Here is a 26,454-nt window from a genome sequence, read left to right on the forward strand (position 1 = left end):
CAGTTGGTCATTTAACAGCTTTAAATACAAACATTATTATCAAGAAGTGTACCCGGCTCATTTTGGGTTCACCTTTTAGTGTGCCCCCTATCTGTTTTTCATAACTCTCTTGCGCCTCCATTTTCTTTGAAAAATGCCGCATTTGCCGCGTTGTGAAATGGACACCAATTGAAAGCAGGGAAGGAAAGCAAGAACTTCACATCAAGGTGTAAAAAATGTAGTGACTGCGTGCCAGTGAATTTCTAATTTGTACGTGTTGCAAAGTATCAAATGTTTGTGAACGACATCGAATGCCATGAAAAAGGTCAGCCACTACCAAGATCCACCTAAAAAGGGGACCTACACATCTGCGAGCCTCTGTCACAATTGGAAAGCAATTCTTTTGTGATGGTCGGATACAGGGAACACCTGCCAGACAGTAATAAATTGATTTCTAATTCGATTTCCACGAGGGGAGAGAGGAAAAATAAGTTTAATTCGTTGAAATGTGAACTGAACGGAAAATTAATTCAAAACAGTTTGTATACTCCAAATGAAACGAATTTGATAGATGGACTTGAACTTGTGCATGGCATTTCGAAAATTTTCAAAAGTAATAAATGAAAACTTACCAGCAATAAGCAGAGCAAAACCCCCAAAAAATTTTTTTTCGAAACAAAAAATAAAAAATGACAAAATTGGGTGAATATTTTCCTCAATATGCAAAGCCTTCTTGATGCAAGATTCCCAAGACGTCAGTGCAGTGCTAGAATGATGAGGGGAAGAAAGTAGACAGTTGCACAACTGCAACAAACGTACGGTCTCTGACGTTTTGGCCAAGAACTCTGCTGTAACGAGTAAGTTTTGGTGAAAGAATTGCGCACGTATTGTATGCGTAACGAACAATCTTTTTTGCATAAAATAAGGTTTCAAAACACGTGTACGTTGAATACCAAACAGCACTATGGAAATAGCAATATCCCGCGCTTCCTCGCTGTGCTTTGCGATAAAGTGTGTTTATATTAGTCTCTGGGCACTGTCCTTAAAGAGAGCATTGGATTAGATTATTTCAGAGCGATGCATGACCTAATATCTGCGAATCCTCAAGAAGCTCGGCCTATTTGACTGCACGTGTACGCCACGACTACCCATCAAAATTGTTCAAGTGGAGTGTAATCCAAGCACCTATACTCACGCAGGAGTGACTTGGAATTTTTCAGGTATTGACGATCGTCGGTTATTATGGCATCCTTTTACTGACATATGAAACGGAAACAGAAAATTCCCTTGCGGGAGGCCTGTCAGCATCCCAGGAAATACATGTAGAAAGAAAAAGAGGATAGAAAAAAAAGGAGGAAAGAGGATGGAAAGCTTGTTTGCTTGGAAACCTCCGAACTGATCCTTCCACCACATCGTTGACGGTTTGTTTGCGACTGATATGAATGCCCCTCCCCACCAAACAAGAATCCCCTCCAGAATAACAGGAAATATATGTTCCCGCCCGCCATTATTCGGGAGACACACAACTCCTTCTATGCTAGTAAAGCAGGCCCAAACCTATCAATACGCTCTTGAAAAGGACTATTGTTTCCGCCCAAACAGTGTAGCCTCATGGGTATCAATCGCTCTTCAAAAGCCCTAACGGAGTGGGGTCCGGGGATGCTCTCTAAATGGTGAGATCTGAGGCAATTTCTGTCCACTTGAACTATTTTTAAGCAAATGGTTAGGCAAAATTAATTTCAGTTTTAGAATAATTGTTATCTTTGGAAAATTTTATCGAAGTTTGAAACTATTTTGTTTGTCATTCTCAGTTTTTCTCCCATAAGGGGAAAGATTCAACAGATATAAACAGCTAAATCTGGAATATAAATATTAAACTAAAGGCCTACTCCCCTATGTTTTATTTAAGGTCAGGAAGGGGGAGGACAAACGATATGATACCCCCCCCGTCTGCCAGCGATTGATGCCCATGTACGGTAGGCCTACAGTACACCAGTTAAATAAGGGGCATTCTATAAAGTACGTACATTGCACTCATGAAGGGAGGAGTATGGTTGGTGTCGTTGCGTACGCCATGCGTACATAGGGGGATGGGGCTCCAGCTAGTGTGTACCGTACGCAAACCGAAAATTTGCCTATAATGAATTTTCGTCATATTAATACAAATAAATACCAGAATCAGCTTTCATGCGTCGCGAAATTCAAACATCGTATCCTCCACCGTCCACCCCACCATTTATCCTCCCATGCCAACTCCCAGTATTTTAAACCATACCACACAGGACACAAAGACCGGCAGCGTCGCTTCTGGAATTGAGGAATGCGTATGCAGAGGGGGGTCTGAAAAGGTGAACGCGCTACGATTTGCAGGCTCCCATTGGAAAATCGCTGAAGTTGCGCTTTAACTTCCTGTTCCATGTAAACGCGTGTGTGCGGTGGGCATGGTTTAAACTGAAGTGACGTTACACTTACGAGCCGGCTAACTTAACCAAACGCAACATATTCAAATCAGGTGGAAGTTTTTCGCGCGCTGCGGTTTCTGTTATGTGTGTGCTAGCCAATCAAAAGTGGCCCTGGCCGGGTACCAGTTTTTTGTCAAGATCCCAACCCACCAATCATTCAGAAAGGATTTACAGTGTGGTCTCCAGGTTGCGAGCACGTGGGCAGGGAGGCAATCGGCAAACGAGTCTGGGTGCATGCGCATGTACGTACGTACGTACGTAGTCTATCTGCGGTTGATCGAGTGTCGTGTCATTCTGTGCTGAAACTTCCAGAAGTGAACAACGAGGACTTTTGGCTGCCCTCTGTTTTAATCCTCACATGAGCAGCTTTTATTTAGGGAGAAAGACATTGTCCAACTAGTCGGAGAGGTTCAACGTTTTTAAAGTGTTGGATTTTGCAGGGACATACTCGAATTTACCGAACTGTTTACTTGACATCAACCACTTGTAGTTTCTAAGCACACAGTTGAAAGTTCACGTCGTGTCGGCCATAACACTGACACACGAAACAGAAAAAGAATCCCGAGCTTGTGTTGTGTGTCTTGATAGTTCTGTGGGTATTTGACTTTGTCGGGCAGAATGTCAGAAAACTGGGACGATGACGATACTACTACCAGTACCACTACAAACTGGGTAAGAACTAACTATAAAAGTTAAACCATCCGTAGTACCGTGAAATTAGTGAATGGTTAAACTTGAGTTATAGAAGGGATCTGTCATCACACTGTCAGTACTCTGGGGACGGTGGTGCATGTTGTTGTCATGTACGTCACTATGGGTTTACAGTCACTTCGCCCCATTTCCACATCGCCCCAAACCACTTCGCCCCATCTCCACATCGCCCCATCTCCACTTCGCCCCATCTCCACTTCGCCCCGTCCCCACTTTGTTCCATTTCCACTTTGCCTTCCGTGCTCGAGTGTGTTACAAGCCCCTTCAAAAAATGGTCAAGAGGGGAGGCCCGAATTCCACAAATGACATGTAGTTATAAAATTGATAGAAAACTCTACAGCATTAAATTAATGTCGACCGCATTGTCCATTATGGTGAATTAATACATGTGGTTGGACTAGTATCAATGTTATTTCTCATCCTCTTCAAGTTTGTTTCAAAGCGACACAGTTTACATCGTTCTTCTGGTAATTGTCTAAGCATTCAGACAGCTGTACCCAGGCGATCATATAAAGCTCGTCTCGCAGGAAATTTTGTGGAAACATGCTCGCTTCAAGTACAACTACAAGCAAAACAACCTAGAGTTAAACCGATGAACACAGAAAATAGACACATAGACAAAATACTAAGAATTAACGTGAAGAAATCTTACAAACATCAATTTTTTTAATGCTTGACAGATCACGTAAATGTACATGAACGGTCGCCGCGGGATGAGTAGACTGGTTGCCACACATCATCACATATTCTCTTACACGGGTGCGGCGAGATCCAGCGCTTTGCGCAAGTGTTTTTACCACAGCATCAACGAAATAGAAGAAAACTTCTTTTCTAACTTGGCAATACAAATTTTAGGGTCTCGCCGAAAAATTTGGGTGTAGTGGTTGGGAAGTCAGAACCATTGTTTTTGCCTTTGAAAGTTGGATTCTCCGATCGCTATTTGGGTACTCAAACATCGATGTTTTTGCTTGTTGCATCTGGGCTACTGAAGAACAGAATAAAGGATAATCAATGGGGCGAAGTGGGGATGGGGCGAAGTTGAAATGGGGCGGAGTGACCGACACCCTCACTAGTAGGTTAATTTCATTCTAAAGATTATTCATCACAGACATGAACAAGGGTGGCCCCAGACTGGGGCTAGTCTACTGGAGTAGGACCTACCTCTGTGTCCTTGGCCCCATGACTAACCTCCCCAAAAAAGAAACTCTGTGTCTACGAAAAGCCTCCATTTTTATGGCTTCACTCACTCATCTACTTCGAGTCCTTAAATCACTACTCCGTGTGACTTGGAGCCAACACGGTTTACGTGGTGTCGAAATGCTATGGGGTTTTGAAAGAGCTCTGCCAGGGTCAGGTAGTTGTACCTGAGAAAAACTCTGCATTTTCTACCCCTAAACTAAAGTAAAGACCCTCATAATGAACTTCTTCGTACATCCGGGTTCGAGTGTATTTTGTAGAATTTAACCTATTTATTGCCAAAAAATGAGGGTTTTTTCTACCATCCTTACCTCCCATCCAACGATCCACGCACATCCGCATTCTCTGCTTGGCCGTACATCACATGACAAAACAGACGCAGCTTATTTGTGTAACGAGCATTTATGTTGCTTTGGATACCCGACCCGATAATTCTGACTACTCTCAATAAGATTATGTGTAGAGACATCTGGGAAATCTGTGGCCAGGGAACCACACTAATCCCATATTGGCTCGACCATTTCAGAAGCGGGGGAGGCGGCAATGTCAAAGTGCGCAATACACGCTGCTTTGCCAAGCTAGTTGTTACGCATGTTTAAAATGTTGAGAAATATGTACTTAAGGGAGTGATAATATTTTGCGAAGAAACAGTTGTGAAATTGTGAGACTAATAAAGTGTCTGTTTTCCATGTAATTTGGGGATTTATCTTTTGCAAAATGGTCAAACCAATATGTGAGTAGTGACTTCGTTATAAGATGGATCAGGATCAAATCCACTTTTCTTGATCCTCCTCTGGAGCAGGATACAGATCCCCCAATTGGTGGATCAGATCCTGCAATTGGCGGATCACGATCAGATGGGAACGCAAAAGGTGGATCTGATCCGGCAATTTGACCTGTCAACATCCGTCCGTGCATGGGGTGGCATGAAACTTTTGCAGTCTGATGAACAAAGAAATAAACTTTTTGGCATGTAGCTCATGTGAAATTTTTAACGTGCACAGCATGCACAATAAACAACTGCTGAACTACGGGCTAGCAAAATGTGTCACCACGCATGCGCAATGCATGCATGCCGCGATGTGTGCGTTGCCCTTTCACAATTTTCGTTGCGCATTCGTCCGTTTCTTAACCTTTTTCATTTGTGTAATTTCACTTTCCATAAAAACCAATTCCGTGTACACTGTTAGGGTGTAGCCCGCAGCGTGTAACAGAGTATCAAAAAACGGAAGCAAAGTTTGAAGAGACAACGTACTAGGCTGAACATTCGGTCCGATTCAAAACCCCAAACACCGCTAGGGTCACGCGCATGCCACCCTAGCAACACTGCCAGAGAGTGCACACTCCGTAAGCTAGCGCATACGCAATACCGAACTCAGTGACCTTTCGGGCTTGACATGTCCATGCGAAAAGGTGGGTCAAGCGTAAGTGGGAATGCGACTTGCGGTTTCGTTGTGGTAAGATAACGATTACACCAAAATGCCGGATCAAGATCACCTTTTCCCAATTCAAGTGGGAACGCGCTGCGTGAGCTCTCCAAGTATCACTCATGATCTAAGTCCGGTCATTAAATCATCATTATGTTTTACATACACCCTATGGTTAGGGTCAATGGGTGATAAACACAGTCAGCGATAAACATGTTGACCCCAGCAGCTTTTTCATCAGTGACTTTATGCTTTGGCATTTCAAATGCACTCCAAATAACCCTCTGTTGCTTGTTGAAACTGTAGTTTCTCAATCAAATCCCCCCCCAAAGCCTTAAAAATAATTGATTACATATGAAAGTCACATGCCCCATGGTTTTAGACCACGTAACCCACTTTTGCCAAAATTCAGAGCTTTTTTTCACTGTCTTGCCTCACGATATGCTATAAAACTTGATGCTTGGTTAGGCTCCATGTTAAATAGCATGACCCCTTCATAGCAGCCACTACTGGGACAATAAAGAGTGACCCCCTATGCCTACCCTATTGCATAATCCATTTTGCCCTGACAAGGTAAGCTGAAAACCACAGCTGTTTATTTCAAGTCTTGCTATGTGTACTTGGTGCACAGTGTACATGTACTTCATGTTTACTAGGCGACTTTGTTTTTATCCTTCCCAAGATATTTTGCAGGGTGGTTGAGGGTTCAAGAAAAATAAACACTCATTTATTGACCATTCATGAACTGATAGTGACTAGAGTTGCAACTCCAGTTTGACATACAAATGTTAAGGGGCTTATTTCAAATTTGTACATAATGTTGTAGGTGTAGACATTTCAATCCTAGCTGAATCTTTCTCAAATTACATATTCAGAAAAGGAAAGAAAATTTGTGTGCGCATGGTGACCCAATCTATGTGGACTTTTTTGATGCGGTTACCGTTCTGAAAAGGTTATTGGCTTATTTCGCCAGTGGCGTAATTATGACAGACAGGGCTCTTGCACCCCCCCTCCCCCTCATTTGAAATGTGTGAATATGTGTTAAAATGAGCCCCGGAAATGGGTTCCCCCTTGTGGTGCCCCCTTGAAAGAATGTGTGCATTGTGTGGGCATTTACATGTACATGTATCCCTGGTTATGTCACTGCATTTGGCCATTAAGGGTGCACTAGTAAGGTAAAAGGCCATCACCTTCCAAAGAGTACCATTTACTTCATTCACAGTGTTTTAAAGTATATATCAATGTGTAGAGAAAAATGCAGAATAGAATTTTCCCCATACATACCTTCCACCATGTATGAACACTTTGTTTTGGGTTTTTAATACTTGTACATGTGAAGTTGTTTCTTGAGCAACTGGACATGCTTCATGTACTGATTACTTGGAAAGTCCTTGGGCATTTTAGTGTTTATCGGTAAAAAGTCAAATTTTTGCCAGCTCAGCAAATTTTGACTTGGATATGGTCAGCATTCATTGGTTTTGCAGTGGACATAATGCTCTGTATTTCTGCATTTACACATGAAACTCCAGTAACAGGTGAACTTGTTTTCTTCTTGTCTCCCAACTAGAATGGCGGTACCTATGGATCCTCAATGGTGAATGGAAATTCTTCAACTTCCTTTGGTAGGCTTTGTGTTTGCCTTCAAAATTTATAATTAATGTATAATTATTGTAATTAATTAATTAGGTTTAACCCTGAAAGAGCTGGGCTTTTGGGAGTCATTTTACAACTAATTACGAATTCATTGGTGAAGTTTCAATCCTATCCAACACTGGGTTTTTGGTTGGAGTTCATTTCTAGTTCATGGCCTCACATGTGTAGGCCTGCAAGCATTGTGCATGTTAATAGAAAAGTATACATGTGGGGCCGAACAGGCTCACAAAATTGGATGTTGCACGAGGAAAGTCTGTCTTGTTTTGACAAAGTTGAAGTCAAAATGATCACAGGCGCTGCCATAAAAACTTCTGAAGACTTGGTGCGGGATAAAATACACAGCGTTGATATATGAAAACACATTGAAGGGGTGAAAATCTGCTCCCCAGCTCCTTTATAGTGAACATAAAAACAACCCTTGCTTAAAAAAACACTCAACCACCAAATCTGTTTTGGCCTTTCAGCTGGAGGTAGCAAGTGGCAGCCACCGGTGAGTATAAAAGTGAAGAATTGAGTGCTGCTTTTACTGCTTTTTAACTCTTACAACTCTTTAGTACAAACAATGGAATTGTTAAATATCTCTCTCCCCAAATTTGAAGAAAATGTGGTACACTGAGGTCTTTAAATTCACGAGAAAGTAACGCTTTGAATTCTCCATACTAAAGACACTGCTGCCGTATCTCGTGATTCGCTGTACCTCGTGATTCTCGGCAAGCTTTTGCTTAATTACATGTACATAAGAGATGCCTTACACCAATACAGTGTTTTAACCCTAACCCCCCAAGGGTTGCTGACCCTAACCTTCCCCATTCACACAAAGTTTAACACCCATATGGGACTTTGTGCACCGAGGCTGTTGGACTCTGTTTTTCTGAGGTATGCCAAATCCAGTGCAAAAGCTAGCTGTTTTGGGCTTACCAGACCGATCCCCACAGAATTAAACACTTTTCTACTGTTTAATTCTGTGTGGTTGGGGAAGGTTAGGATTAATAAATAGAATGGCACAAAGGTACCAGTCCATTCCAGAGATGGTGGTCGCCATACAAAAGCTTGCCCCAAATCACAAGGTATAGCAACAGTGTCCATAGTCTGGAGAATTCAAATTGTTATATTTATGTGCAATCAGATAACTCAGTGTACCAAAGGTTATCCAAATTTAAATCACAAAAGGCTTATTACATATAAATGCCTGGTCTTACAATTTTTATTAATTGATCTCTTTTGTAATTTTGATCTCTTGAAAAATGCAGTTTCACATTTTTGTCACCTCTTTGGCCATGTTGTCCTTTCTGTTTGTGGCTACGTAACAGGCTTACTTCAGTGTTAACTGCAGAAGCATAGTTTAAGATATTAAGCTGTTAATTTGGAAGCATAATTTTGTAAATTGAGTGTATGAATTGCAGTTGCTGTTTTGGATGTGTAAATAAATAGAAAGTGGTTTTTGATATCAAGTTTTCAAAGTGAACACGCCACGATTTGGAGCTGCCATCACGTTTGCTTTGCAGATTCTAAAACAGTGCCGTTTTTAATGTAAAAATAGATGTCCATTTTAAGGCTGATGTAGAAATACATGTACGTAAACACGTGCCTCCAAAGGAATGGACAAAATGTAGCCCACAAATTTCTTTGTTTGATATTTGGCTTTGATGTTCTGTGTATTGACTAACTGAAGAATAAGTCACTGAGGTGTTGCAAATTCTCCTCTGCGGTACAGTCAGGATTTACCTGGTCAGTGATCTGGTGCTTTTAACGTTGAAGCTGATAGGACCTTTATAATTTCCTCAACAGGTGAATGCAATTGGAAGGGGTCGTGGGCGAGGTCGATGGAACCCCACACCCACCAGCACCACCCCAGGAACATCAACAGGTACTGAAGGACCAAGCAGTGTACAGATTCTGGGATTATGGGCTTGTTTGCCTTGGCAGCCTGAGTTTTGAATTGTTTTCTGTATTACAGTATAGGGCCCAGTGCTTTAATGATTCACGCTGTTACACTGAACATTCATCTACACTTGAAGACAGATAAGAAGAGCACTGATAACACGCAGTCTCGTTTAAAACAAGAACAAGTTTAGGCCCCAAGTTGTCGGTTTTCTTTTCTTTTTTTTTCTGTTACTGATAATACAAGGTAAATGTACCTTTACACCAAGGTAAAGTCCCAAAGACCTGTGTTCCACTGCATACTGAACCTGGTCTTTGGCTCCCAAATTTCATGTACACATTTACATAACAAAATACATTTTATTTTAATGATAACAAATTTGAAGTCTCACTGGCAAAGTAATGAAACCCATATGGTCCTTATCATTGGTACATGTACATGTCCTTTAGGCGTGCGCGGCTTTCTTGTACTGCCTTGTACACATGTGGCTAAATTGCTACAAAGCAATCCACTGAAGTGAGATTTTCTGTGCCCAAGAGAGATTTCGAAAACCCAATCTACATCCAGTATAAGAAGGGGAAGAGCATGTAAAATAAAATATATTAAAACGGTGATGTGATTGTTTTGATTTGTTCACAGCAGTCAATGGCTTTGGGTGGCAGGGTGGTGCTGGATTGGACACAGGAACTAGGAGCACCAAAGACACTGGTGAGCTAACAGTCCTCAGTTCTCCATGGGACTGATCTTGGAGAAGTTAAACGCGCCAAATATTTATGGTTGATCTTGGAGGACCGAGGGCCCATCCTGATTACCTCTGAAGTAGTGTTGTAGTCGAGTACTTTTTCCGAGTACCAAGTACTGCCGAGTACAAAGACAGGTCGAGTACTTTGCCAGCCGAGTACAAGTTCTGGTTTCCGAGTACAAGTACTTGCACTTCCAAGTACGAGTACAAGTACTTCTAATTCCGAGTACGAGTACAAGTACTTATAATTCAAAAGTAGTTTTATCTTAATTTAGAGACTCTAAGACCTGCCACTGTGTAAAAGAAACACCGAATGCAGATGACATGGCTACAAGAACAGCAATGACATGGCTAGCAATGTCAAGATCACTACACGTGCGTTGCAGCAGTTGACACAACGTGCATGGCGCGGCGAAGTCTATTTTCCAGACTCAATTGTTCACATGCCTGTGATTTTCTGTATGCTGGGTTCATCGTTAGAATTTTCGGGTCCAGGAACCAGACTACCAATGCCCAAGAAAATGGTGGGACCATTCTGGAGTACCACAATATAATTTGCGTACATGATTGGTTAAATACGCACACAAACGGAGAATGGGTCGTACACGTTAATGATGGAGGAAAAATAGTTGCCAGTCTAGAGAAATGTTTCAAAGCTGAAGGTTGGGTGAAAAGAACCTTGTAAAGTGCTTTGCTTCCTCTGCGAAATGACTTGTACCACCTAGAGCTTACATGGTGGTGATTTGTTCTTTTCCTTGCCTATAACAGTAGTCAATGGAACTGGATGGCAGGGTGGTTCCAAAATGGCTGGGGGAAGCACAGGCAGCAAAGGTGGTGGTAAGTAGATTGGGTCTGTCTGCTAAATAGGTTCATTAATTCACAGGTGGGAAGAGCAACATGAATTATTTCCATTCATAGGGTGATTTGAGTTAGTCACATTAACTCAATGATTGTAACTGCTGGCGCAACATGTTCACCCGCAAATCACATGCAGTAAAAATTGTCTTGAATGTATGCTGCATCATCTTCCTGCATAACGGTGCCGTAAGGAAGAACTGCAACGTATTCCACCAGTCTCAAGCTGAAAACCATTCCATGCATATTCATGATGGATGCAGCCACTCATAGTTCCACATGTGCAATTGTCAAACTAGATTACCCATTGTGAATGAGCGCTTTGTCACTTTTTGTTGCTCGTTGTGAAGGAATGATGCATCAAACAGACAAAATAACATCTAAAGCACAGTCAATGCATTGTCACAAATTAATGGATTAAATTTGCAGCGAGCATGGTGAGACACTCAGCAAAATTTCCAACCAATTGCACAAGATTTAGGAAACCTGTGATCAAACAGGTAATTGTACCCCAAGCATGAAGTGGCCGCCCATGGTGCTGGCTTTGTCTATTTCAATGCATGCTAACCTCACTCATTGATATAGTTTATAGTTAGATGCACATGTATGCCTGCCAGCTTGTTGATAACTCAATTTTGGCAAATCTCATAAATGCTTTGAGGAACTTTTTTTTTCAATTTATACATCAAGTATTTTGAATGAAGGGTGTTTTCATAACTGAAAATTAAGATTTTTTTTAATTTGACTCTTGAAATTAAATTTTAAAAAAGTTGAATTTCTGAATGCATGTGCACGAATAGGAGAGAATTTGTCTTCTTTTCCTGACCTGTAACCCTTCACTTTTTGTTTTGTGTGTGTCTCGCTCTCTTGCCCTGTTTCTGCCAGCTGGCGAGTGTTATAAATGCCATGAAACTGGTCACTTTGCCAGGGAGTGTCCCAATGACGATTCGGCTGGCAGAGGCGGACGAGGTGGGGGTAAGTGAACTGTGATGTAAGAAATGTAATCAAAGTGCACTTGTTAAAAATTTCCCCACAGACAATTTAATGTGGAAATACCATTGCTCATTTCAGTTGGAAAATGGCAAAGTACGCCACAAGTTTTACCTTTTTTAAACTTGTGAAGATTGATAATGATACAAGGATGTGGGAGGATATACATGTATATATTGGGGTTCAGGGCCCACTGGATGATCCCTTCTTTATGAGTTCAGGTCTTATGCACATCTGGGCATCTTAGAGATAGATTTTTGTTGGTCAAAATTGGGATTCATTTTACACAGTTCTGAAAACATTTTTTTCCTTAATGATAATGCTGGGCTATATGAAATGTCCCACAATCTGACAATATAAATGTCACAGTAAAAATTATGAGCCGTGTGGCCACTTTTTAATTACACATTATAGGAGAAAAGGAAAACTTGGTGGTCTGCCAGACCATTTCCATCTGTTGCTTGCATGATTTGAAAAAGGAAACAGTGAAAGAACTGAATACACTGAGTTGGCTTGGGTGTAGACAGGTGCTATGTATGTAGTATATTTCAAGCAGTGACCTGGGTGTATTTTAAATGTACACCTAGATCTGTTAGAACCTTAATGGCATTTTAATTCAGATAACAACTTGTGTCCCATGGTTTGGCATGAAGAAAAGAAAGAAACATAATGCAGTACTAGAACTTTAGTGATCCAAGATCTTCAAGATGAAATTGTAAACATTTTTTCAGGGCAGGTTCTTGAAAGGGCAAGGCAATTTCTCATTTGCAAAGGGCACTTGTATTAGAAAATCAACTTGTCTATGGGGTCATACTGGACACATGTCTAAGGACTGTCCCAATCCTAGATCAGAAGGCGGAGGCGGAAGTACGTTGCCATGGTTTTTTGTTTCCATGCCGACATGTACTTTTCAGATGCTCTTTTTTTTTGTCAACACCTTCACATTGGCTCAAAAAATGTACAAGCCCAACTCAGAGGTTTCAGTTGATTTCTATAAATAAAGAAAGTCTTTTGAGCTTTTTCTGATTGAACTGACGCTGAGAAAGCACCAAATATTGTAGAGTTACTTACAGATTTGTTGTCACGTGACTCATAATCTACCTTTACACAATGAAGACATGGCTTTTTTTTTAACGTGTACTGCTCGCGTTATTCGTGCTCCTTGGGGCAATTTATCAAGTATTCTCAAATTCCTTGTTTACACAGTTGTTTGGTGTTTTCATTGCAATCGTTCTCTTGTATTATCAAGACCCAAATGATTAAAATATATCTATCGTTCACACAGTGTCTCTTTCTTTGTCCAGGAATTATTTCTTTTTTTGAGTCGGGTGAGTATTTAGTGTGCAAGACATAAAACTGGTGGTGACGTGTGTTCCAGTGTTTGATAGAAGCACCACTTCCCGGAGGCAGCCTTTATGCAAGTTCGCAGAAGGCATTTGCTCATTGTGAATCATTTCTTCCTTTTTTTCCTATGCCCCTTCAGGTAGCAAGTGTTACAACTGTAATGAGACAGGACACATCTCTAGAGACTCATTTCTTCCTTTTTTTCCTATGCCCCTTCAGGTAGCAAGTGTTACAACTGTAATGAGACGGGACACATCTCCAGAGACTGTCCCAATCCCAAATCAGGTGGAAGAGGCGGGGGTGGAGGTCTGTATTAGTCTTTGCAGATATGATGCACATTTTGCATGTTAGTTGATGCTCGGAATGTTCACAGACAGACTGCTTGCTGCTTTTTCTTTTTATTGCGTATTAAATCTGCATGACAATGAGTAGACAAAAATGGCTGTGCAATTAATTGAATCTGTAATTTCTAAAAAAGAAAAAAAAGGAAAATTTATTGGTCTAGTACAGCAGATTCCCGTAATAGCGTTCCCTGATATAACGCTCTTACCGATAATACCGATATAACTCTCTATTTTGATTTCCCCAACTGCACGCCCATTCACTGTGTACATATTTCTGTGGTTATAGCGCTCCCATTTACAACGCTTTTCGGGATATAACGCTCACGATTTTCGGCACCGAGAACCATAATAAAACATGTGAAATGATTTCGGTATACAGCGCTCTTTACCTTGGAAAATCAGATTCTTTGCAAATCAACGCATATGAAACCGCATCGCAAGGCCACGGCGATTGGTCGGCCATCCTGGACACCGTAGAGTGCAGACGCGCACTGGGACGCCCCATGCAGCGCGAGCACGTGCTCACCACGGTGAGCCGCGCCCATGTGGCTTTGCTGTGGTGACATTGTAGTGATTATTTCTCACTTTTTATTTATTCTCGTGGTGTAGTTTGGGACACTAATAATCAACACTACAACACATGTAGTATTTTGTTACCCAAAGTTTTCTTTCTACTGATAAATAAAATCGGCCGCTTAAATTGTACGTGTATCTTCGTGTAGCGAATCTCGTCTTTTTGCCGATTGTGTTCTGGGTGACACGTCGGTTCTGTTTTCACTTGGGTTTTCTAATGATATATCACTTTCTGTGATCACATGGTTATCGGGAAAAGTCAGCGATTGGACTGTCCATGAATGGGTATACGCAGTAGCAGTCAGGATGTCGCGGTGGGTAAGGGTGTGGATGCAGTGCGTGTGCTGCGATACAGCAGCATGCACGAGGTCTGGTAGCGGTTTTCGAAGAGATTTGCTGTTTTTTTAATCTGTTTCACGAAATCATCGAGATAAACGGATACGGATAGGCATATACTCTGAGCTGCACATGTTGCGCGTCCATCCAGTCGGTTATAGCGCTGTGCGGTTATAACGCTCAATTCTGTTAGGTCCCCTTGAGAGCGCTACAACGGGAATCTACTGTACTGTCATACCCTCTGCATGAAGCACATTGGAAAATCCACTATCCCTCCAGCTCAGATTGCAAACAAAGTAATTTCAAGGGTGCTCGGGGATGCCCAACTTATCAGAAGTTTAAACTGGCATTCTTTATCCCTTTCATTCAGAGACAGCCCAAAAGGCTGACGGCTTTCAAAGGGGGTAAGGCCGTGTAGGAAGAAAAAAGTAATGGAGTGCCTTTAAACTTTGACACCACCCACCTGGCCGTTTCTCAAGCAGCAGTCTTAGGTAGTTGTGAATAATTTGAAGCTGCATGAAGTTCTTTGGAGCCTAAATAGATTTTAAGTGCTACCAAGACATCAATAACTATTGAAAACACTCGACTTGATCTTCTTGTGTTTGTTTTTACAGGCAGCGAATGTTACAAGTGTCACCAGACAGGACATTTTGCCAGGGAGTGCCCGAACGAAGAGTCTGCCGATGCAAAAGGTGGAAGCGACGGTAAGAAGGGTTTGGTTGTTACTTCAAATGGAAACTTGTGGCATAATTTGAATGCTGCACTTGTCAGGGCCTCTGGCCAGACCTTGTGCTAGTTATGCTCAGCCGTACATAAATATATAGGCCTTGATTGTCCTGGAAATCGTGATCATTCACACTGCCTCAGCATGGTGACAGGAATTGTTTTAGGCTATTGAAAGATTGAGGGGGTAGTCACTCTTAAGAGGAACACATTCAAGAAATGATGGGGTTTTGGAGGATTGGGGTGTCCGTCCTATTGTTCCATGGAGACAAGGGGAGGATTTCATAGGGTGGAGGATACAGCATAGCAAAAAGGCCTCAGGAATTCTGGTTAAACTTGATGCTGGATGGCAGAGATTCCCATATGATGCAGAGGAGATTCTGTTCTGTATACAGTACTGGGTGAAATCTTGTGTTGCCTATTGGTGACATGTACACACTTGAGCTCTGGCAAGTCCATGGATTCTGACTGAGCGTGTGTGGAGCCCCTGAGCAGTTGTGGGCCATGCAGCCACAGCTCTCTGACATTGTTTCGGCGGTTTAAAAAAAAAAGGAACAATTCGATGAGAAGTGTTGCACAAATGTTGCACCTGTGAATACCAAGGGTCAGCAATTAAGTCTAATGTTGTAAAGGACTGGGGTAGGGGGTATGCCTGGGACAAGTGTGTTGTGGAGTAATACTGTCAGCAAAGGGTATAACGAGTCCAAAGTAAAGTGGTGGAACTGAGAATGAATCACCCTTATTTCCTTCCTAGGTCGCCCTCCGCCATCAACCTACATTCCCCCACCCCCCTCCGAGGATGAAGAGTTGATCTATGCCTCCATGCAACAGGGGATCAACTTCGACAAATACGACGACATTCCTGTTGAAGTGACAGGTAAATTACTCCAAAAGACATACCTTTTCAAATAACTGACAGTTCCTCAAGAATATCCCAGTTAACAAAACACCAAAAGCACTCCAGAATGCTCTCTAAAATGGCATGATGAACTGAAACATAGGTCAAATGGGAAAGGAGGGAACATTTTCAAGGATTTCGTTTTAGAAAGGACCGTGCATGGACCCTTGAAAGCATATTGATTTTTTTCTGGATTTACTGTGATGTAAGCACATATTTCCCATGTTGTCGTCAGGGCGAGATCCACCACGCTGCATCCACAGCTTTCAAGAGAGCCCCCTCTGTCCCGAGGTGAAGTTGAACGTTGACAAGGCCAAGTACAAGAAGCCCACACCTGTCCAGAAGTACGGGATACCAATCATCAGCAGTGGACGAGACCTCATGGCGTGTGCGCAGACGGGGTCCGGCAAGACGGTGAGTTGATGTACTGCTCACATTTTTTTTTTTTAAATTTATTTTTTTATTTATTAGTTTTATATCAAACACTTGCAGTCCAAAGGCCGAATTGCAGTTTGATGTACAATTAAGATCCGTAGAGATAAAATACATGCACAATAACGCATTGTATGAAACATTTAGATTAATTTAAATCAATAATATTCGCAGTGAGGCAAGCATTTAGGCAAGAAGGAGTTGTGTTTTCCATGGTCTAAAAGCAAGACTACTGTTTCTGCTGTGCTGCCCACAGAAAGACTTCGACCACTTGCTGCCGGGTGGTTTGAAAAATGCAGTGCACAAAATCGGGACTTTTTCAAGATTTCCAATTTTCAAAATTCTTCAAAAATTCATCGTTTTAATTAATGGACGTCTACACCCACACGAATTACTGTCTGGTGGCCACTCTAGTCAGACAAAATCTATTGACGCCCGAGTATTTCAGCCAGGCCTGCAGCCTTGTAAAAAGAGCCCAGATTGTGCGGTGTTAGGTAACTTTCTTTTGTTCACGAACCTGGCTCAGTGCGCCGCTGACCTCTTTTCAATAGGGGCCAGATTAGCATGCAGCGGTGCTGTGTGGCACATCGCTGCGGTGGTGGAGCGCTTTTTGTCCCCGGTGGTAATCCGCTCGCACTAAATGCCCCAAATTGTGGTATACTGTTTCAAAACAAGGCTGGATTATCTCCACTATAGAGGGATTTCACATTAGCGCCGTCATATCTGCGTCAAAACCGAGGCTTTCTGTGTTGAACTTAATCATGCGCACCCGCGGAGTCCACACAGTACCTGCAGTATGCGGTTTAAAGTGTGATGCCACTTCAGTTTAAGCCACGCCCACTGCACAAGATACACGACCATCGCCGGTATGTTAGTTCGCAGTAAATTACCGCTATTTTTTCTTTTGATTTTACGTGTCAAGTCATTCTGAAAGACTCTTCCACAAAAATCTGCAGCCTGAAAAGTCTGAATTTAACATACCTTTATGTATTTTGTGTCTTGACTCCTTACTTTCAATCGTCTGATCGTATTAAGAATTGAAGCTGACACATACAGCCTCGTTTTCAAACGTGGAAGTGCGCAGATTGACGCTAAAGGCGTTGTATTGGGATCCTTCTATTGAGAGTGAAAAAATGTCGGTAATGCCCAGCAGCCTGGTCTTTTGTAATGAGTACGGTCTTTGGTTTCAAGGCCCAGTTCCCTTTGTTCGATTTCGGAGATTTGGGCCACACGTATAAACACAAACCGGAGTCCCTGGCGGCAAGTGGTTAATCAAATTGCTGGGTGTTTCTAAAAAAAGTCTGCCTGTACTGACTTTGAAGTGGCCATTAACAGATAAACAGGTTTGAAATAGAACTTTGGTTTACCTAGTTCAAGGTTATTGTGGTGTAGATTAACCTTGAAATGATACAGTGACTATTAAACTGGCAAGTGAGAATGTTGAAAAAACAGTGAATTATTAGTGAAGTCCTTTTCAAATGAAATAAAAATTCTTATTTTGGTCTACCTACAAGACAGGAAAATCATCATTTTTCCGTTAGAAGTCCTCTCTTTATTTGTGAATTCAGAATTTCGTGAATTTAGTCTTTCCACATCGGAAATGGATTTTCAAGGCAAAACCAGATTACAGAAACTTGGAATTGGAGTCTTGCTACTATCTCCTGCCGAAGAATACAAAATGTAGACGCATACATTAAGCTTGTTTTCCAAAGACAGAACCAAAAACAAAATGTACTTCCAAAAAGAAAAAAGTGCCAAGTCAGTCAATCATCTGTGCCATGCCTGAATGTCCATCTGAATTTTGCCATGGTAACCAGACATTGGAAGTACTGTCTCGAATATACCAAAATTCGATCAACCAATTATTTGAAAAGCTTTTGGCTGGTTTAGATATCGGATTGAAGACAGACACTTGAACTCACAAAGGGACCCATTCGTAGTTTACTGCACAGCCGGACTGGGGGCGTACTTGCAGCTGTTTTATAAGAATCAACACAGCTGTGAAGACATTTTCCCCAAGAGACTTCTTGCGGCATGTTACTGCAGCTGATGTGTGTTTTTCATTATAGTCAAAGACAGTTTTGAATGTTCAAATACTGAAGTGGTCAGAAATGGACATTATATTCGACGGTTGTTCTTCCATCTTCCCCCTCCCAGGCTGCCTTCCTCCTGCCAATCATCACTGGCATGCTCAACGACGGCGTGACGGGCAGCTCCTTCTCTGAGTACCAAGAGCCCCAGTGCATCATCGTCTCACCCACCCGCGAGCTGACAAGCCAGATCTACACGGAGGCCCACAAGTTCTCCCGGGGCACCATCCTGAAGCCTGTGGTGATCTATGGCGGTACCAGCGTGGGCCACCAACTCAGGCTGGTGGAGAAGGGATGCCACCTACTGGTAGCCACGCCAGGACGGTTAATGGACTTCATCAGACGAGGCAAAGTGAGTGGTTGAAAGCTCAAGGCATTTTTGTTTGTGCCGAACTTCCAGTTCCTCCAGTAATTCTGCATCTTGAAAATCATTGTGACACCATTTTTTTAAAAATTGGACGTGTGTAATGCCTATTTTTTTTGAGACGGAAGTGTTACCTTTTCCCATCAACTTCCTTAAAGTACCCAGGCCAACACAAGTGATACCGAGAACTGTAAATAAGCATAACCAACTCCTGTGATTGAGCTGAGCTCATAATGTCTTTACAAGCATGCTGAGTTTGAAAAAGATCGGCATGACAGATTCAACAAACTGCCATTGTAGGACTACTCAGTGTTTAGAGTGCCGGTTCAGTGTTCAGGAGGTCACAAGGTTCAGTCCTGCTGAGGTTAATGTGCTAATGTCCTCACACTTTGTTTACATGTGCACTTTTCCTATGGAGCCAGTGGGGGCCCATGGTCCACTGAGTACCACAGGAAAGCATGCACATAAACAAACTGTGGTGTCATCAGTACAGAGGTCTATTCCTTTTTTCATCTTTGTCAATTGGTTTCTATTTGGAGAACAGTTATTTTGCAGAGAAGCAAACGGTTTGGATGTCCTGCTTTTAAATCCCTTGTTACCTTCCCAAGACCTCGAACACCCCTTCTGTCTTACTCCAAAACAACTGCTGATTTCCAATCCCCGACAGATCAAAGTCAGCAAGTGCAAGTACCTGGTGCTGGACGAGGCTGATCGCATGCTGGACATGGGCTTTGGCCCCCATATGGAGCAGCTGGTCTACCTGCCAGACATGCCCAAGAAGGGGGAGCGCCAGACCCTGATGTTCAGTGCCACCTTCCCCACCGATGTCCAGCAGAAGGCGGCCGAGTACCTGGACGACTACCTGTTCCTCACGGTGGGGCGGGTTGGCGGGGCCACACCCGACATCACCCAGACCATCCTGGAGGTTAGCAAGTACAACAAGAAGGAGAAGCTGACAGAGATTCTGCAGAACAACCCCGGTAGGCTTGATTTACTACTTGTGAGCATTGACCTTATTTAAACAGGGACCTTTTACTGGTTTATCACCGTTTTCACAGATTCCATTTGATCAAGTTTCATTGCATCTTTCAGTAACTTATTGACAGTCTTCAGTCCTCAGATTTTATAATTTTCCACACCCCCAGGGGGGTCAGGGTGAAGTTTATAACTTTCATACAGAGAACGCTGAAGTCTAGGAAAAAACTGTCTGAGTGAAATTAAGTTGCAGTTGTGGGTTTTTTGGGGGAGTTAGTGAGTTATCAGTGAGTATGGGGACTGAGAGCATTTGTCCCTACCTGATGCTGGAGTCAAGCTGGTAAATTCTTTTCTAAATTCTGAAGAAGCAGTTAACTGTTTAAAATATTTGTCGTTCTTGGCTCGTTCTGAACCCAAATTCCCTTGTTGAACCAGGTCACATTTACTGTGTAGTGTGCTACTTCTCAAAACACTGTAACGTGTAGAGAAGGAGCTTTGGAGGTACATGTAGATTTTAGTTCATTTCTAGTGTTTGTAGAAAAGTCCATATTTTGAAGTTTTTTTAGTGAAGTTATACAATTTGTATAATTAAAAATAGCATCAGCTTTGCAGAAATCTTTGCTTTTTTTGTCTTCCAAAAGATGAGCGCACGCTAGTTTTCACAGAGACCAAGCGGGGAGCAGACTTCCTGGCAACATGTCTGTGTCAGGAGGATCTACCTACTACTAGCATCCACGGGTATGTATATCATACCCACTGCACCACTTTCTAGGAGGTTTGCTCATCCATGATATATGTGTAGATTCCCATGGCATTGTGTTCTTAAACATAAAACAGTAGTGAACCACAATACATATGCTCCTTGGGGTTGAGTGTGAAGTCACTGCTGCACAGGCATACAATGACGCCAACTCGATACATAAGTCCAACGGCTGTTTTCAAGTACATTCACTGCGTATATTTATAAACAAGACTTCGTTATGCTTGTCCAGTTGCATATTCAGTTGTTTGTCTAGTCCCTGAAACCCAGCCATTGGGATCAACACGTATTTGGTTTGGCGCTCTGGTTCCCAGACCAAAAGATCTGACGGTGTTTATCATGCTTGGTGCTCGCATGACTTGCATACTTTTTTTTGTTATTGTTGAGTTTACAGTGTCGGTAGGTATGTCGGAAGAAATAGGAGAAAAAAGTGTTTAAAGAACAGACAAACCTTAAGAGAACGACCACGGCAAAAATAATTTTGAAAAGTGCTTTCAGCTGAATGATACAAGTACATTGAAAATGTCTTTGCTATCAGTTACCAGACATGTCTCACTTCACTGCGTTGTTTGTTGGGTCTTGTCAAATTGAAAACTACAGTGTTGATACTGACAGGACAGAGGCAACTTTTCAAAGACCAAGAACTTTCATTTGTCTCCCAGTGATCGGGAACAGCGGGAACGAGAGGAGGCCCTCTCTGATTTTAGACGCGGCAGGGCTCGTATCCTTGTAGCAACGTCCGTGGCTGCGAGGGGCTTAGATATATCTGGAGTCAAGCATGTGGTGAACTACGACCTGCCCTCGAGTATAGAAGAGTATGTTCACCGCATCGGCCGAACTGGGCGCGTCGGGAATCTCGGGAAGGCCACAAGCTTCTACGATCCATTGAACGATTCCCAGAACGCGCGAGCACTCATCAAAGTCCTTGCTGACGTGAGTATTTTTGGATATGCTTGTAATGTCGAAAACTAACTATCACGAGTGGCACCTTGATGTTAGTGATGGTTTGCATATCAGTGTAATGTCTGTGGCACTGTAGCATGGTAATGCCTAGTACACTGATATGGCCTTCATTAACAATTGCAAAACTGTCACACATGTTGAGCATTTTGGCCTATTTAACACCAAGCCTGTCCATGGTTGTATTGCACCTTCAGATCCAGAAGCCTGAGACAGATAATTTGGTCCATGTAGAATGCATATTAGCATATCCTGCAGTACCTGAGCACCGTAAAATATGCCTGAAGAAGCCTTGTTGACCTTTTACGGTAACTGCTAGGTGACACTTCTGTTATTTGGAATTTATTTATTTTGGACCTTCTGATCAAGTATGACAAACCATGAGGATAAGGCTTACCCTCCCGGCCACCTTAACCTAGGCTGACTAGTGATACATTTTCCCATCTCTCAGGCTCAGCAAGATGTCCCCGAGTTCCTGGAGTCAGCTGCAGACTCGGCCGTTGGGACGTTCCACGGCAGCGCCGGGGGCAGTTTTGGAGGCAGAGACACTAGAAAGGTGAGGGAAGATTGGATGTGATAAGGTAGTGAGAGAGCAAGGATTGTTGCGGTAGTAAGTTCAACCTCAACCAGTCCCTGCTGTCTCTGATACTTCACTGAAAAATGGGTCTTGCTTAGAACTAACCACATGCTGCCGGGTGGTTTTTGTCCCCGGTGGTAATCCGCTCGCACTAGATGCCCAAAACTGTCATATACTGTTTCAAAACAAGGCTTGATTATCTCCACTAATGAAAGTGAAAAAATGTTGGTAATGCCCAGCAGCTCAGTCTTTTGTTACAAGGCCCAGATCTTTTGTCCCGGCTTCGGACTTCCCGGCTTTGTTTATAAAGCCTATGTGCTCCAAGGGGTCCCCCGGCAGCAAGTGGTTAAGGTTATTGCTAGACACATCTTGCCCTGATAAAGAGCTAGTGTTACCATTGAATTCCTGGACAACATAGGCTGTTTTGCTACTTGGTCTGCGTTTGCTTTCTTTGCTCCCATGTTTCCTTTATATGATGATACTGACGAAAACTGTCTGTTACTGTTAGAATCTAAAGATGTGATGGAGTAGTGGCCAAATCTCTTTTTGATATGGAGGAGTATTATAGTTCAGAGGTTTACGATGATTTCTGCTCAAGTGTTAAAGGTTGTTTCACATCTGCATTTATCTGAAACTTTTTATTGAGAATGACAGTGCGTTGGGTGTTTTCAGTCTCATATGTTTGACCTCTTCTGTTTTCCCTCTTGAAGCAATTTGGTGGGCGTGGCGGTGGGCGTGGCGGTGGGCGTGGTGGTGGTGGTGCACGAAGCAATGACATCAGCAGTGATTGGGGCACTGGCAGCGGTGATGGCGGCAACTTCAGCGGTGGGGGCTTCAACAGCTCAAACTTTGCCGCCCAAGGAGCTGCAGAAGAGGAGGAATCCTGGGATTGATGAGGTCGATCACTGTCTTTCCAAGTGAAAAGTTTTTGCTAGCAGGACTTCTTTGTTGTGTTTTTTCCTTTGATCAGAATGCTGCAGTGTGGGATGGAAAAATGGTGGTATTATTTGGAAGGTCAACGGATGTGATTTCGCAGAGTCTAGGAATACTGTTGGGCTGCATGTGAAAAATGACTCTGAGATCAGAAGCACAGCATCAGGAAGTGCCAAAATACAAATATAAGGAAAAAGAAGACTTGCTTTTGGTAATCTTTACGATGCACCTATCATGCTGGCCATTTTCCAATGCTTTTCTCCTTTGCTTGTATAGCTTGGAAGGAAAGTTGAAGCCCTTGATTTTGGTGGGTTTGGGTAAAGGAAAATCTTTGGCTTTTACCTATTGAATTGGCCAGTGATCAGTTAATAACGTTAATTGTAAAAAGATTGTTTTAAATGTTAAAAGATTCCTCCAAGCACAAAGATTTTTCCAAAGTGCATGTTTATTCCTATGCTTGAAAAATGTTTAGGTTTTAGTAACAGGCAATTAAAAGCTCATTTTTAGTGATAAAGAACAAAGCTAGTTTTTGACGACAAATTGCTGCACCTTTGAAGATATACTTTCAGCAGTTGAATTCTGAAAGTTGAGGGGGAATCCAGGTGTCCCTAAAATTTCTGACCCGGCCGATCAGAGCAAAAGGGCCGATTCGCATCCAAGCAGGCTGGTTCATATATTGACTTGTAATGTGCATTCATGTCTTAAGGAAGGGAATTTGGTCACCAGCAAGCAAGTTACAGTTGAACAAGAAAGGTGTGCTATTTCTTGAAGTTATGTGGAGACTTCAAGGACAGATGAAAGTCGGACTACAAGGGTTGTGTCTTCATGACACACTGCTGATACAATATGGAACTGATAGTGGAAAAGAAACAAGTGAAACTCATGAGCAGAGTTGAAGCCAGGGGGCAAGTCAAATTGAGCAGTTGAGGCAAAACAGGAGCTTGTCAGACAGAAAAGTTTTAAAGTATTTACAACTTGGCCGCTCAAAAACGTAGCGTGATATCCTGGAGCTCAGGCACAAGACCAACTGTCCAAAGTTGTGTGGTTGATTTGGTGGTGCCCAGTTGATAGAAAGCCAGCATGCATTTAATATTCTCTTTAACCAATATAAGAGAGATGTTCTGATTTATTTGCCCTTTAAGTTTCAAAGCGGTATGCAGAGGCCATCAGTGGTCAAAATGTGTAGGGCATGTTGCAGATAGACCTCTGTACTGATGATGCCACACTTTGTTTTCGCATTTGCTTTCTTATGGTACTGGATAGGATAGTGCATGTGTAAACAAAGTGTGATGTCATCAGCACATGGGCCAATTGAAGTCGGTTCACTTGGCTGCCTTCCATACTTTGATAATGCGTTCCTCTTGGTAGCTGCTTTGTCCAGTTCCAAGGGACATCGTGTTAAGTTGGTATATATCTATCGCAGGCACCAGCCTTTGTAGCGCCAGCATTGGCAAAGGGTAAATTATAGCATAGGTTTTCTATTAAAGTACAGGTATTTTATCTTGATCAAATTAAAGAGCAGTATGAGAAGCCATCAACAGTTCACCTTATTGAGAAGTGCTTTGGAAAGTCAAGTGAGAGCAAGTAGTTTTACAAATGGTTAAGGGTTTTTTATTTAATGTGTGTAAAGTTACCAACCTGGCTCTTCCAGAACCACTTTCCCGAGGTGGACTGTTTTGTAAGTTCGCTGTTAGTCTCATCAGTTTTTAGCCGTGGATACGAGTGGATAGAGGTTGTCCACGGCCAGCTATCTTTCAGGTCAGTGCTTCCTTTGACGGAAAGATGGCTGCCATGCACTAACTGTGAACAACTTGGTCATAAAGGCTTCCAAGCAATAAAGCATGCAGACCAACAGTGCTCTGTATCTCATACTGTGAACAGGAACGATGACCTGTGGTGTTATTTACCCTTTCAAGTGTGCCTACTATGCCATGATGTTTGCCAAAGTGAATATATATAACATCAAACCTTTATATAAAAACTCATTGTTTATGTTAAGCAGGTTAATTTATATTACATTAGAGTCGAGTTTATTAGCTTCATAATCATATTTTTGTTATTCTCAATTATGTTCAATCTATTTTTACTCATCCTTATTTGTAGGTTAGTTTGTAAATTGTTAAACTGCACAAACTGAACAGGTTCCTTGCCTGGAAGTTCAGTATTTAGCTGCTAAGGAAGTCAGCATGCATTACAGAGGGGTTGCTTTATCCTTCTGGCAGGGAACAGTGTCTGTGAAAAACTTGTACTTTTTATCTTATGATTATTGTAACAGTTATTTAAGTGTTGAATAAAACTTCCATTGCACTCGAGAGGAGTAAAATCCATTTGTTTGTTTTTCCCCCAATGTGTTCAGGAGTAAGATATACGTTCATGTTTGCCAAAAAATCACCCCCATGAGTTTCCCATGAATATACCATTACCAAACAAGTCTCTGTAACCACTTTCACTGGATGACTTATAAATGCGGGGATTATCCTGTGTCACAACATTGATGTTTGTACACATTTTAGCGAATGCTGTGTGCGGTGCCATGTGACATCTGTACTCCTTCCCATAACTGAGTGATTCCACGGCTGAGGGTTGTAGCAAATATCGCTCTGTGGAATTGTCTCAATGAGTCTAAAAAGGGGCAATGCAGAGAAGAATTTTCTGCCAATCTTGAGCAATTGACAACCATGGGTTAGCATTTAAGTCCAACTTTGTAACGGAATGTCATCGTGGTACCGTGGCATTTTCAAGTCGGAATTTTCGACCCCAAAAAATACCCATGCCCGGTACATCTGTATCATGGACTAACATTCGCTCAGCAAGTAGTGAACAACCTCACTGCACAGTGGTCAACTTGGTGCATTCCACGTGTCTATGTTGAATGATGAGTGAGAACACCAATTGCCAGTAATGCATACAGGGTATATATTTTTATGTCAATTTCTTCAAAAAAGTTACAACTATTTTCAGTGTCCAAGAGGTTAATAATTGAAGTAATTTTGATATTAGGTTTCCTTAATTTGGAACTTTCCAGATATGCATGGTGGTCACTTGTACCGTGTACTTGATGCTGATGAACAGTCCTGAACATTATTGTGGAAAAATTGTATTTTTAATTTTAAACTTTTTGAAATGCTATTTATTCTGCGCTTTCACTCAATCCTGTGCTCTGTTACATTATATAAATCACTCTGAATTAATGCCAACGGCATGAAAGGTGCCTTCCCATATGTCCATTTTGGGGCATGTTACAGAT

At 42.2% G+C, this 26,454-nt stretch overlaps 1 protein-coding gene across 1 annotated transcript; it reads left to right on the top strand.

Moving 5' to 3' along the window:
* The first annotated feature begins 2,634 nt into the window (after nucleotides 1–2,634).
* On the top strand, nucleotides 2,635–25,519 carry ddx4 (DEAD-box helicase 4). The gene is given in 18 exon segments (XM_087144219.1): nucleotides 2,635–3,113; nucleotides 7,344–7,398; nucleotides 7,894–7,919; nucleotides 9,218–9,296; nucleotides 9,951–10,019; nucleotides 10,822–10,890; nucleotides 11,794–11,883; nucleotides 13,382–13,428; nucleotides 13,431–13,548; nucleotides 15,110–15,199; nucleotides 15,973–16,095; nucleotides 16,352–16,530; nucleotides 18,706–18,990; nucleotides 19,670–19,982; nucleotides 20,619–20,715; nucleotides 21,400–21,670; nucleotides 22,149–22,253; nucleotides 22,985–25,519. Coding segments are annotated over 18 exon segments (2,253 nt in total). The 5' UTR covers nucleotides 2,635–3,059; the 3' UTR covers nucleotides 23,168–25,519.
* The last annotated feature ends 935 nt before the right edge of the window (nucleotides 25,520–26,454 follow it).

The sequence above is a fragment of the Acanthaster planci genome, linkage group LG12, assembly GCF_054643075.1.
Source record: "Acanthaster planci isolate LZ-2023a linkage group LG12, COTS_SCS, whole genome shotgun sequence".
Lineage (NCBI taxonomy): Eukaryota > Metazoa > Echinodermata > Asteroidea > Valvatida > Acanthasteridae > Acanthaster > Acanthaster planci.